This window comes from Fusarium solani (assembly GCF_023522795.1).
Source record: "Fusarium solani strain SB1 chromosome Unknown bctg00000013, whole genome shotgun sequence".
NCBI classification, from domain to species: Eukaryota; Fungi; Ascomycota; class Sordariomycetes; order Hypocreales; family Nectriaceae; genus Fusarium; species Fusarium solani.
This window is the reverse complement of record NW_027072145.1, coordinates 936,737-950,091: the sequence shown is the minus strand read 5'-3', so window position 1 is coordinate 950,091 and position 13,355 is coordinate 936,737. Positions and strand designations below refer to the sequence as shown.

The 13,355-nt window shown below is 50.3% G+C and overlaps 2 protein-coding genes across 2 annotated transcripts; both read right to left on the bottom strand.

The window, feature by feature from the left end:
* Window positions 1–7,354: 7,354 nt before the first annotated feature.
* On the bottom strand, window positions 7,355–8,674 carry MRS44_017186 (uncharacterized protein; the record flags this gene model as incomplete). The annotated part of the gene is made up of 1 exon (XM_065617669.1): window positions 7,355–8,674. One exon carries the CDS (start codon window positions 8,672–8,674, stop codon window positions 7,355–7,357), a length of 1,320 nt encoding a protein of 439 aa, XP_065473741.1.
* A 540-nt stretch (window positions 8,675–9,214) lies between these two features.
* MRS44_017185 (uncharacterized protein) lies at window positions 9,215–11,743 on the bottom strand (the record flags this gene model as incomplete). The annotated part of the gene is made up of 1 exon (XM_046274178.1): window positions 9,215–11,743. One exon carries the CDS (start codon window positions 11,741–11,743, stop codon window positions 9,215–9,217), a length of 2,529 nt encoding a protein of 842 aa, XP_046127104.1.
* Between the last annotated feature and the right edge of the window lie 1,612 nt (window positions 11,744–13,355).

Here is a 13,355-nt window from a genome sequence, read left to right as displayed (position 1 = left end):
TGACCAATAAATAACACCTAATGACACCAATTTACCATGATACGTAGTATCCAGGTATTAACGGATTCATCGTGTCAATATACCAGAGGCCCTCATTGCACAAGTGGCAAGCTCTCGTCTGCAAATCGTCTGTCAACCGCGATGCCTAGCTCTTCACCCGTCTGCCAACCACCAGCGCTTTCGAGCCGGGATGCTGTGATCAAGATCCCGACCAGTGGCCGGACCCCGAATTCGTCAGGAAATCACAGTGGCTGGCTTAATATGTACAATACACCTACAGGAGGGGTCACACCGGGCCCGACCAGACTGTGGCGATCGATAGCGTCAGCGCCACTGGCACCGATCTACAGCATTTGGCTGCAGGAGGCAACGCAGAGACAACGACGCTAAGATGCAGTTGCAAGAACGCGGAGATAGAAGGCATGCAGCTCAGCTGTGACTTGCTGCGCCTCATGGTGCGCGCCGTCAACCCAGAGGCCTCTTAGAGCACGCAAGGTTGTGAGCCTCAACGTACCGTCGAGCAAAGACATTATACTAAGCCATATGCATTACAGAAAATGGTTCATGCCTGATTTTTTTTTACACTAAGGTAAAACAGTGGTTTCGGCCTCTACAGTACTAATCTACTCTCTTACTTTTTTACTCACTTAGCAAGTCTTTCCATAATAATAGCGACAGTTATCCCTTCTTTATTTACGAACCGCGGAGTCCACCTCTGCAAGATTAGTGCAATCGGGTCCAAATGACCCATTGGGTGGGTGGGCGCAGGGGGGAAGGTGCAGGAACCCCAACGTTCGAAGCTTAGACGAGAAATAAGAGGATCAAGCAGTCGGAGTTGATGGGCTTACTGCAATGGGCGAGGCACTGGTGTCATGCAAAGATGGATGATGAACGAGCGGCGGCGGCCAACTGAGTTGTGAAGAAACACATTAGCGACAAGGAAGCACTTTGATGCCTAAAGTGATTCGGATTCGTGCTATGCCGAGTTTCGGGCGTACTACGACTTGGAAGAGAAGCTAGACGGTGACTTTAAACTATGAAGGCCATAGCAATCAAAGGAATATAATGAATAACTGCTTAAGCTGCCATTAACTGCCTTAATGCGAATTCCGTGAGAGGCTAAAACTATAGTCTATCCACAAAGTGGATTCTTACTTACACAGCATCGCAATCATTGCTATCTAGAGCTTGACAACAGAGAACGGAAACTTGAAGCTCTAGGCCATCATCAGACCAAGTATATCTCCCCTCCGGACTTGGAATCGACAGCTCCAGCACCAACACGCTTGTACTGCAGCCAAGACGGGTGAAATGAAGAATTTGCAGTATTTCTCATCCAAAATCACTAAACGCCTTGGGCGATTGCTGCCTGATTTTCGAACCTGCGGCGATCGGTCTGCGGACCCGGCCCGCTGGAGCAACGGTCCAAGCATTAGCGTTTCATTGCATCATCCAAGATTCCAGAGAGTACGTTAGCTCGGCCGCTAATCAAGCCGTCTGCCCAAGTTCGTCCCCTAGTCAGTCTTCACGGGTCGCGGCACTTCTAACGCGGCTCCCCACATACGACGACACATCCGGACCTCGACATCCACTCTCCCTCTAGCTTCCTTACGATTATACTCCTGCCGTAAGTCGGCCGGTTGTCTTGCCTTACCGGTTAGGAGTTGCCAGACCGAGTCACACTGGTCTACAAGGTTAGACTCCAGATAAATTCCGACTCCTGTGCGATACAAATTCCGGCGCCTCGTCAAGGCGGTATCTACCTATATTAAAAATTTTCACTTCAGGAGGCCGCCTGAATCAAAGACGTACATGTCGGTGACTCACCAGGGGGTCGGGCGATATCCTGTACGCCGACTCGCACAGGCGCATAGCTGTCGGTGATAGCGTCTTGCACACGGGGAATGTATTCTCGTACACGGGGTTCCCCTCCAACGCCTCGAGAGAGGGAGATCTAGCCGGCTCGCGTCTGGACGGCCACCTGTCTTCCGAGGTGAGAGGCTAAGCGATGGGAGCAACGAGGCCGCTGCAAGGGCTAGGACCACATGCACCCTCCCCTTTCCCTACGCCAGTTCGCGGCATCAAGGGTCAACCCACATCAGCTCACTCTATGCCTCTGCAAGAAGCAATGTTTCATATGCGAAGGTGGTAATTAACTTTACACGCATTGCCTACCCCACCATGACTATGGTTTGGTTTTTATCCGGACTTCGATTTTAAAAGTAAGGGAGACATAGGCGAAGAGAAAAAGATGCCTTTAACGCGGAACCAATCCCATTGCGTTTATTGCTTTGTCCGTCGACTCGGCTCGATCAGCTTACATACATTTCGAGAACCTCCCTGCCGTTGCCTCTAGCCTGTACCATGAAAGCCCTACTCCTAGCCGCGGAGTTACGCAGGAGTGGTCTCGGACCACCTTCTGTGACATTCCCATGCGGCTGTTCGTCGAGCCCTCACCTGCCCGACCCTTATCGTATGTTGATACATCAGACCGGCCACCCTCCTCCTGTTATTTCACATTGCTTTGACATCCCTCGTCCCCGTATCCCTCAAACAATTGAAGTAATCTCCGTGATGGCGCCTTGGCATTGTTCCTAGCTCCGTTTTGGACCCGCATTGATTTTGCTCGCGTCGCGCCAGGAGTTATAACTGCCAATGTGAGGCCTCACGCTGCGACTTCTCTTCGAATGTTTGTATACAATGACAGGACTCATGGACGAGGTAGTTCTGAATGAGGGTGCAATTACATCCTGAGTGCTGTAGAAGTTGCATCTTAAGCTTATGCACCTCGAATGTCAGGTCGGCCACGCAGGTGGACAGATTGCGGTGGATGCGCTCTAGGTCTTGCTTCTTAGACTCGAGACTTGATATGTCTTCCCTCTTCTTGATACGGAACTTGGTGGATGCAATTCGATTCCGTTCTTGAATCCTTTTGATTTGGTCGATATACTGTGGGGCTGATGGATTGCCGGTGCCGGTAGCATTTCTTTTGGCCCGAGCAGTTGAATATTTTACCTTCTCTGCCAGTGGATTAAGTTTTCCGTCGCCTATTACGCTTTGTCCAGCGGATTTGCGAGTCGGAAGGTCGTCAGAGTCTCCATTCAGCTTCGAACTCGGATTCTTTGCTGTTGACGATGGGTACCCGCAGCCCTGGACTCGAGGCAATTCCTTGGCAACGATATGCCTAAAAGTTAGAGATGGAGTCGTGTCCTCCGTGGTAGGATCAAGGCCATTCCACCAACTGGTAAAATCGGTTACAGTGTTGACATCATTGCAATGGTCAGTCGAGTCGGCATGGAAGGTATAGGCGAAGCCATTGAGTGAAGGACCAGCCCACGTGTAGACGCCGTTTGCAGCGCTGCTGGTGTCTGCTGACAAATGTAGCGGCGTTGACTCATCCACAGGCCACCATTGCCCGCCTCCATTGGAGAGATTGAGAAATATATGCTGTCCCAAAGGGTGAGCCGTCTTCCATGGGATTCAACACGCCTAAGGCTCTATCGCTCATGAAATGGAGAGGGATCGAGAGGTATGTCTCTTACAAGAGATTCAACCAAGGGATGAAGAAGAAAGAAGAGCCAAAAAAAAAAAAAAAAAAAAGGGGGGGGGGCTTTGACTATTTTAAGAGCCTAAAATAGGTCGTTGGCTATAGTTCTGTGCTGGCGATGGTGGCTTTGGGTTGATAGAAAACCCTATAATGGGGAAGCTCGAGATGATCGGAGGTGGTAGAAAATATGTTGATTCTCGTAAGTTGATATAAACGAAAAGTCTTGTGGTATATAATATAGTTGACAAGCAAGGCGTAGAAGAGCCGGCAAGAGAGCTCTTTTAGCCGCTCATATATTATAACCCAGAGAGAGGCAGGAAGACACAGCTTGAAGGCTACCAAAGTGCGTGGACCAGAGAAGGCCGCGGTTGGGTTTCACAGGCACCTTTAAAAGGTCAGAACTCACCGCACATTTGAAAACAGGTGGCTTGGCTTTGAACCCACATTCCTCGACCTGGCATCCTGTTCAAGGGTCATCACTCGTCACAGCCTGGCTCACACGGAATTTGCCGGGAGGGGCGGTGCCAGAAAAATAGCGGCCTGGAATGGCATCGACTGGTCGGGTCTGGTATCCGTGCATTCACGCGCGCGGGCTGAAACGGCACGCGCCGTTCGAGCACTAAAACAGAGAAGGGATGGCTTTAGCAAGGGGATCGGAGATCCTGGCATGGGTAGCACATCATGAATTTTGGGGAACGCCCTATTGGACAGCCAAGTTCGAAGCATGCATGCAAACCCCAATTGGGAAGTGGAAAAGAATAGATGGAGGGTTGTTCTAGATGGTTGGGCTGGTCCAAGGGGGGTTGATGTGCAAACACAATGCTGGATTGAAGGGGTGAGATCTGGCAAGAGGAAATAACTGCAATGGTCAGAGCATTCGTGCTCTGGTTGTTTACTAATCCCAGGTGTTTACATGACAAGTGTTTACCAGGGGGCGCAATTGGATCCTGAATCCCCATGGTTCGTCAGATCAGATGCTGCCTCGCACTGCTCCTGACAATCGTGACCGAGATTGCGATCGACGCCTGCCTCTTAATGTTATTATTCTTACCTAGGCTGCAGGGCGAGAGCAAATATCAGTTTTTCACGGAGCTAGGCGCACCCATCTAGCATGATCAGTTTCATCGTCTTCAATACGCATCTTCACGAGTGTCGCCGTGTTGAAATGAGCATGTTGTGTTGATTGAAGAAGAAGAAAGACTAAGTCAGATGACCGGGAACCCGCCACCCCCGCTTTTCCCTTCAACACCATAACCCTCATCAAATTGATCACTTATATAACGATCTTTATATCAAATTGAAGCCATTCTAGCCAATCAGAATGCCTGAATATACGGATGAAGACCTCAATGAGGCAATTCAGAAGGTCAAAAACGGAAGTTCGGTTATCAAAGCAGCCAATCAGCACTCAGTTCCTCGATCTTCCCTCCGGGACCGACTTGCCGGAAAAGAGCCAAAAGGAAGGGCTCATGAGGGCCAACAGCGGCTTTCTCATGCCCTTGAAAAACAGATCTGTGATTGGCTGAGAATTCAAGATATCCTTGGAACCCCGTTGACGCATTTCCAAATTAGGCAATTAGTGCAGCGTGTGCTTGAGGCTCAAGGAGACTCGAGGCCCCTTGGCAAGCATTGGATTGAAAGGTTCATAGCCCGCAGCCAACGAATCAAAACACTCCATGCGACTCGAATTGAAGCTAAGCGAATCAGAGGCTCGAAAGCAGTTATCATCCGGTCTTGGTTTGATCAATTGAAGGACCCTGAGGTCGTCATTATCCGATGTTGTTATCGTTGGAATATGGATGAAATTGGCATCTTCCAAGGAGTCGGTCTTAACGGCTTAGTGGTCGGCCAATCAGAGACAAGAAAAGCAATTAAAAAGGACCCTACGTTACGCAATTGGGTTACTGTTACTGAGTGTATAAGTGCGGATGGCCGGAACCTTCCCCCTTTGGTTATCTTCAAAGGTCAAGAGCCTCAACAACAGTGGTTTCCAGAGGATCCTTCCTTTTTAAGTAATTGGTTCTTTACGGCATCTCCAAAGGGCTGGACCAACAACGTGATTGGCCACGAGTGGCTCGAGAAGGTCTTCATCCCGTGTACTGAGCCGGAAGAGGCTAATGAGAAGAGGCTCCTTTTCCTAGATGGGCACGATAGCCACCTATCTGAGGCTTTCATCTTTGGTTGCTTCAGAGCGAATATACACCCCTGTCACTTGCCGGCACATACATCACATATCCTTCAGCCTTTTGACCTATCATGCTTTAGTATTCTTAAGAGGAATTACCGAAATGAGCTCTCTCTTGTGGCCTCATTGGTTGAAGAAGGCCCAACGGCAAAGGCAACCTTCCTTCGGTGTTAGTATAAGGCTCGGGCCGCTGCATTTACGGAAGCCAATATCAAGAGTGGCTGGCGAGGATCAGGCCTGTGGCCAGTCAACATTCAAAAACCTCTCTCGAGCCCGTATGTGATACCGGATGAAGAAGAGACTCAAGCTGCCGAAGAAGGTAATTTGACCCCACGAGCAGTAAATCAGGAGCCTGAATTATCTCTCTTTCATACGCCCAAGCGGACCGAATATGTGGCTGACCTTGCAAGGGCTGCCTTCCACGTTGAGGAATTGACCCCAACTAGGAGGCTTTTTTGCCGCACGATTGGCAGGGGGCTAGAGAGAGAGACCCTCAAAAGGGTAATGGAATCAGATCGAGCCGACCAATTAGAAGCTCGTGTGAGCCAATCACGTGTTGCAAAGAGACGGAAGGTTGAGAAACCGCCTCATCAGGTTGTGTGTGAGCTGAAGGAGGTATATGCAACAAGGAGCCTAATGCGGCAAGAGCAGGAAAAGGAGGCTTGTTAAGGAGCTAATTTTCTTATCATCTGATCTATTTATATTATTAATTTGCTCAAATTAGCTAATTATTAGCTCTCTTCGTTATGATATGAGTGATCTTTATGATCGTGCTCCTTGGTGTTGTGGCTTAAAGTGGGGCTGGCGGGTTCCCGGGATGGCGGGTTCCCGGTCATCTGACTTAGCGCTAACCAGCGAAAGCTATCCCTTGAGCTGTGGAAAACCTCCCGCCAGGTCACGGCGGGGGGGTGCAGCCAATTAAAATGCATCGGATCAAAGATACCTAACCCCCCCCCCCCCATTTTAGCCTATGATAGAAGTACCAGCAATCTCTCGAGTTACAAATCGCTACATTACACTGCTCACATCCCCAAATTGATTGACGCCTTCTTTTGTTGTAGCTGACCGGGGCCAAGGGCCTCCTTGCACTTCTTGACCTCGGCTGCCCTAATTGAAGCCCCTTGCAAGCAAGGCAATCTGATTTTTTCCCTCTTCGGACGTGCTTATGTTGTGCCACGGGCGTAAATTCGTCTCCGGCTCGAAAAGTCCGCCTTGACTGGCTTTGCGGATGGAAGGTCTTGAAGACCGCGTTATATAGGCATTCCCTCCACTTCTTCTGGCTTGTATAACGCTCCCAAGCCGGCTCCCCGTGCAGCTGTAAGAGGAAGCTATTCACTAGGACTATATCCAATAAGAAGGTCCAAGCAATAGCCTGCCAAGCGCCCCGGCGGATAGGATGATCATAGCCTAGATATGACCTCCTTTGGTCGCCTCGGTCAACATGATTCATTTCGTCGTTGTAGGAAGCGGCGATAGTAGGGATCGATATAAGCTTGACCGGCTCGCCACTAAAAAAGCGCTGTATTGGCCGTGCCATTGGGGTCTTCGTTGACGGTCTCTTCCTCCAACGATCACATCTCTCATCGCCAGTAAAGACGGTTGAAAGGAGCAATACGAGGGCATTATCCTTCCAAGCGATCTGATTGACCTAGAGAAGAAGAAGATAAGTTATCAGCCGAATTGTAAGGAAGAATGTCGAGTCTTCCTACCTGATTATCGGCCGTTGGAATGACCTTGATCTCATTAAATTGGAACCCTGACTTCCCTGCCTTATCGGCCTTTTTGGCGTCTGCAAGGCCTTTGTAGATGCCACAATTAGGCCGAGCTGTGCCGGTTGCACCGTGGCCGTGCTGACGAAGGGAGCGGAAGAGGTCTGGCGACGAGAAGAGGTTATCCACGAAGACGTGATATGTCGACTCCGGCAATAGGTTAATAAGGGCAATAACGACGCTTTGGGTCGAGTTCAACGCCATGATCTTATCCCCAGCTTCTGTGATGACGTGGATAACTTCCTTGACCTCGTCAACCTCGTTAGGAGCCCTCCGTTGGCTGCCTCTTCCCTTGCCTTTCCTCCTCCCTCGTTGTGATGCCGGCTTCTTCCTCTCAACACCAACTGGGCCGTATTTTGCGCCAGGTTGGTGCCAAATCCACCTCATGAAGAGGCCTAGCTGGGCGGCTATCCACACATTGAAGCCTGTGTCGATAGGCTTATTGGGGACGTATGTAACTTGCTTATTCCTTCCGGTATATCGGATCATGCCCTCGTCTACGGCAAGATGTGAGCCCGGATTACAAAGCTCTGTTGTTGCAAGTTGAATATGTTGAGACCACAGCTCAACGCATTGGAAGACGATAGGAAAATCGTCATCGTCAGTGAATTTGGCGTGGTCAAAGAGCCGGAGATGACGATGAAGGAGTTGAAATCGGTCATAGGTCATGAACTTAATTATCGAGTGTTCAGGACGCTGATCCTCTAGCTGAGAGGTCTTCCAATGGTCTTGGACTGTTATTTCGCTGTGGACTCCTATATAAATAAGGATCCCAAGCCAGATATATATCTCTGCAGCCGTAGTTGGCTTCCAGGCGCGGAGGCGTGACTTTTCTGTTATTTCGTGTTCTTGGCTATTAATAACGCCGCTCTGGAGTAGGCTATTGACCCAGTCATTAGTGTATTTGACCCAGCTATTGACTAGGGAAATAGGTATAAAGTGTTGCAAAAGAGACAGCGGGTTCTGGGGCAGCTGCTTGACAACAAGCTCTCGTCGCGGCACTTGGAAGGGTTGAAAATCGAAGCCTCGGTCTTCGACAGGCAGAAAAGCCGGTCTCCGGGTGCTATCACCCTCATGCTTTTGAAGGCTATTATCTTCATTGATAAAGCTGCTGTCATCATACGCGTTGAGAGCCTCCGCCTCGATCTCTATAGGGACCGATTGGGAAGTCATTGATCAATCCGAAAGAATTTCTATGAGGATGTAGGTGGAATCAATCAATGACGCATCATAAGGTTCCCCTCATGTACCTCTCAGAAGTTGGGGCGGATGTGGGGCTCGGTACGGCCGGGAGGTTTTCCACAGCTCAAGGGATACAATATGAAGTACGGATACAAACTCAGACAATACGTTTCAAGTAACATCGTATTCGTTCATATCAAGGCGGGGTCAAATTATCAACACTCTTACCGGTGGAGGGGTACTGCATGGTAATTCCAACACTTTAGTTGACCACCCAAGTCCTAACTAGTGTCTTTAAGTGCACGAGGCCGTTACTGAAATCTTGCTGCGATCACCGTGACCATCTGCATGTGGCGATGTTCCTCAAATGTGACCTTTGTCTTTCCAATTTGGGCTTGCTCCTGTTCCACCATTCTGTCCTGACAAGGCGCTTAGTCCGGTTCTCTTATTGGTCGTTTGTTGTCCATGTTTGGTGGGTCGTAAATCCTAAGGTACACGAGCCGAACTGGGGTCTTGATAAACAGGACGGCACTAGGCGTCAATAAGATAATCAAAGGTCTCGTTGCCATTGGCGCTGGTCCCATCCGCCGTGACAACCGTGAAACTTGCACCAGGCGATTTTGCAGAGACGTATAGAGACTTTGCGCTCCCCATGAGTGCTGCAGCCTCAGAATTTGCAGGGATCAGGAGAATACGGCTCTGCGCCGTGATGTTGGGCTCAGGAACGGTTGTACTTGTGGCGATGGCACACTTGAAACGTCCAACGTGTTTCGGCTGCAGTCCCGCCGTCCTCACATTCACGCCAGCGAGCATTACGGGCATGATAGGAAAGCGCCCCGTGTATGACGCAGGGCTTGTGAGCATGAGGCTGCCCGGCGTGCCTGGGCTGCCGTTGGCGACGGAGGCGATCCGGACATTGCCCTTCGACGCCACAGCGTAATCCCCGCTGACCGAGACGCTGGGCTCTTCGGCAATCAGCATGCCGATTGGAATGTCGTCCTTGAGCCTATCGCCGTAGCCATTGCCGCGATGGACATTAGTAACATTGGTCGAGTTAGCAGCGAAATCGCCGAAGTACATGTCGCGGGGGAGGCGGATTGCTTTGTAGAGGTAAAGAGACGGACCAGACGAGACCGTTTTCGATGGGACGGCGGTACCGGTTCGGACAGAGTAATTGTTCTGTTGCTCGGCGGTGAATACGAAGTTGTTGGTAGTCGCATTCAACTTCACCGAGGTAACGATGTAGACGTTGCATGTGCTGCTGTCCTCTAGAATATCGCCAGGGTCGAGGCGGCGCCAGAAACCGCCTACGTTCTTGCCAGCTTGGGCGAGGGCACTTATCTCCCCGGAAAGCGTCATCCCACTTTGGCTAGGCTGTACTGTGAACGTCCCATTATTCCCGAGCGGTAAAGCCGTACTTGAAGGTTTGAGAAGAATAGGCCAGTTGCGCCCCTGGGCGTCACGATAAGATTCAGCGGCCGCGTGGACGAGAGCACCCTCCATGTTAGGGTCTCTGACGCTAACGTTAGACGCTGACTGGAAGTACTGCCCGGCTGAGAACAGTTTGTTATTCTGGGGATCCCATCTGAAGTGCGTAGCCTCACACTGTCCTATGATCTGTGGGCCTCTCGTATTGGTCCGGTTGATAATGTGCAGGCCGCCAAAATGGTCGTAGCCCAAGGCTATCGCTGGATCCAGGAATGCGCCATGAGAGTTGGCTGCGTAGTCCCCTCCACACGTCCACTGACAATTTTCAAAAACGACTCCGGCGCTGGCATTCGTGACAAAAAACCGTCCAGAGTCAAAGCGGCAGTGGCTGAATTTAACTGCTGCAGTCCCGTTCACCTCGAGATGGAACACCGGGGCATCAGCTGGAACCCCGTTCCAAGTCTCCGGATGGAAGGCAAAGCGGCAGCCTTCGAACAACACTGCTGCCTGAAACGTGGCAAACCCTCCGGAAAACAGTCCAAGACGTACGGTGGACTCCATATAGAGGTTCTTTACGACGAAGCCGCCAACCCAAGTGGTGGTGCCGATGTTGAACGCTTGGTAACTCGTTCCTCCGGAACACAGATCCATGCCGCCGTCTAACTGACCCAATCCTTGCCCAAATGTGGAGTTGTCTAGAAAGGTATGTAGCTTGGTCCAGACGCAGTTTCGTATCTCAACTGATCGACTCTGTGTATGGCAGATGGCGATACCGTAGACTCCGGTGCCAATGTTGCAGTTGCGGATCCTGGTGAAGTCTCCGTTTCCGTCGCCACCACAGGGTTCCGTTATGACACCCACGCAGAATCCGGAGATATCGCAGCTGTCGATGGTGCAACGAGACGAAGGAGCTAACTGCGTCTGGGTGTCCTGGCCGAGGCCCGTCCACGGCGGATATTTGACAGCTGGATAGCTTCTCTCCTTGGCTGTATATGCATCGATGGAGATGCAGCAGAAGGGAGCGTTACGCTGCAGGCCACGTGGAATATTCCGGTTATCGTTCCAGCCAGCCGGGTCGGAGGGAAAGTTTTGAGATGCCCCAGCGATGTTGGTCTCGATGTACATGGCAAGTTTTTCGCTGAGAAAACCAATGCCGTGAATGCCGGAATTGCGGCCCCCCTGAATGTTGATGCAGGGTCTGTCCGTTTTCGTTGGAAGGATCCTAGCACCAGAACGATCGGGATTGTTGCCCCAGTAAGTCCCTGTCCGTGGACCGACAAGATTAATGGTGTAGAAACTGTTTCCCCAGCCCAGATGGAGCGTGTCGGAAGTTAAGTATCTTCCATCCGGGACATACACCTCGGTGATGGCGTTCTGCAGTGCAAAATCGATGGCTGCCTGAATTGCTTCGGTGTCATCAGCGACACCGTCACCTTTGGCACCGAAGTCTTTAACACTAACGCTCTCGAATAATTTAGATGCATAAAGACGAGGCGTCGATGGCGAATCCATGACTTTCGCGAGATCGCCGACGTTGTACAACGGCATGTCTGCGGTGACTTGCTTGCGGAAAGTCGGCGGCGCTGCCGGTCCGCTCTCTGGTCCACATTCAAAAGTGTTTGCCCCTGCCATTGTGCTGAAAGTTCAATCTCGGTTTTGGAAGTTATAATTGATGGTTCAGTGAAGTTGAAAGCTGGTGATTTATGGGCTGATAATCTGAGAGGAATGCAAGCAACCTATTTATCTATAATGTCAAGGTCGGTCTATATGGTTTGTTTTTGACCACAAGCATTGCGTAACATTGCATCATGAGTGTATACATATGACTTGGGAAGTTATCATTGCCAAATCATGTAGCGGCTTATTATTGCCGAGGGGTTGATTTTCTGGATTTGCGGCGGCAAATGATAGAAGGCTCAAATATTACTCATATTAACCTGGGCTTGCACAAACTTTGTGGCGGCTTATGATTGCAGCGGATTGGTTTTCATGATGTGCGAAGGGAAATAATAGGGGACTCGAATGTCACCTCAATGAGGCCTGCCATATCCTCAAGAGCCTCCCCTGGCCGTCAGACTTTTGCTGCCTTGTGAATCAAGCGGTGAACTGATATTTTCCGTGAAATATTTGCTCACAATTATATAATAGTTGACATTATCTATTCAAACAAACAAGTTGATGAGAAGGAATGCTATGAGAGCCATCATGATGTCCACGCAAGCCATTCAAACCTCGCCGCGTAGCTACGCCTTGGGCCGGGAATAGGACTTTTATCAGACAGTTGGGTGAGAAGCATCCTAGGCGGTGCCCGTTAATTGATAAGAATTATCTAAGGAGCAGGAATTCAATGGCAAGGTGCACTGAGTCGTGCAGCTCTTTATACACAAATGAAAGCGTTGCCTGTTCTAGGCAGTAGCAGCTGCCCTGCAGGCAACTGCACTAGTGGGGCCAGGGCTTGATATGCGACAACTTTCCTAAACTGGAAGCCCGGCCCCCAAAAAATGACATGGAACACGACTAAGACTCGGAAACCTGAGCCAGGACTCAACCCGAGTTCTTTCAGCTCGCATAATCGGCAAGAGCATGCTGACTGCAGTGACGTTTCCATATGAAAAATTGTCGGTAAGGACAAAATTGATGGATGGATCGTACAGCTCCCGCCCAACCGATTTTCATCACAAGTATCACCAGTCATCGTATCTTTCGGCTACATTCAATTCATTGATGCCACAAGAGACTAGTAAGCGGAGAGCTGGAGCATCAGATGGAACGTTGAAACTTTGAGCCGGTCAAAGTATCCGGAGGTTTCCATGCAATCGCACTATGGGAACATCGATGCGAATTAGCCACAGGTCGTGGAGATAGAGATGGCCGGCCTTAGTTGAGAAAGGCTTGCGAAGCAATTCAAACATACTCCCATCCCCCAATACGCAAGGCAATGGCGGAAGAGAGCGAGACCGAATAAGAAGTTGGCACCCAAAGATTTCGAAGCAACCACTGTCCGACTTGACTGAAACGCTCATAGCAAACGCGTGATGAAACCTCTAAGTGCCCTTTCTTAACCGCTATAAGCTCCGATAGAGGAGAGAAAGCCATTAACGCACCAGACACCTTCGTCTAGAGCTAGTCCGGCCCTCATCAGATGCTTGTATTCCGTAGGTGCCAACATCGGGTAGCCGATGTCCCCGAGTCTCAGGATGCAAAGGCCCCCATCCGTCAGCTTAGCGTCATCGTTCTGCACGCC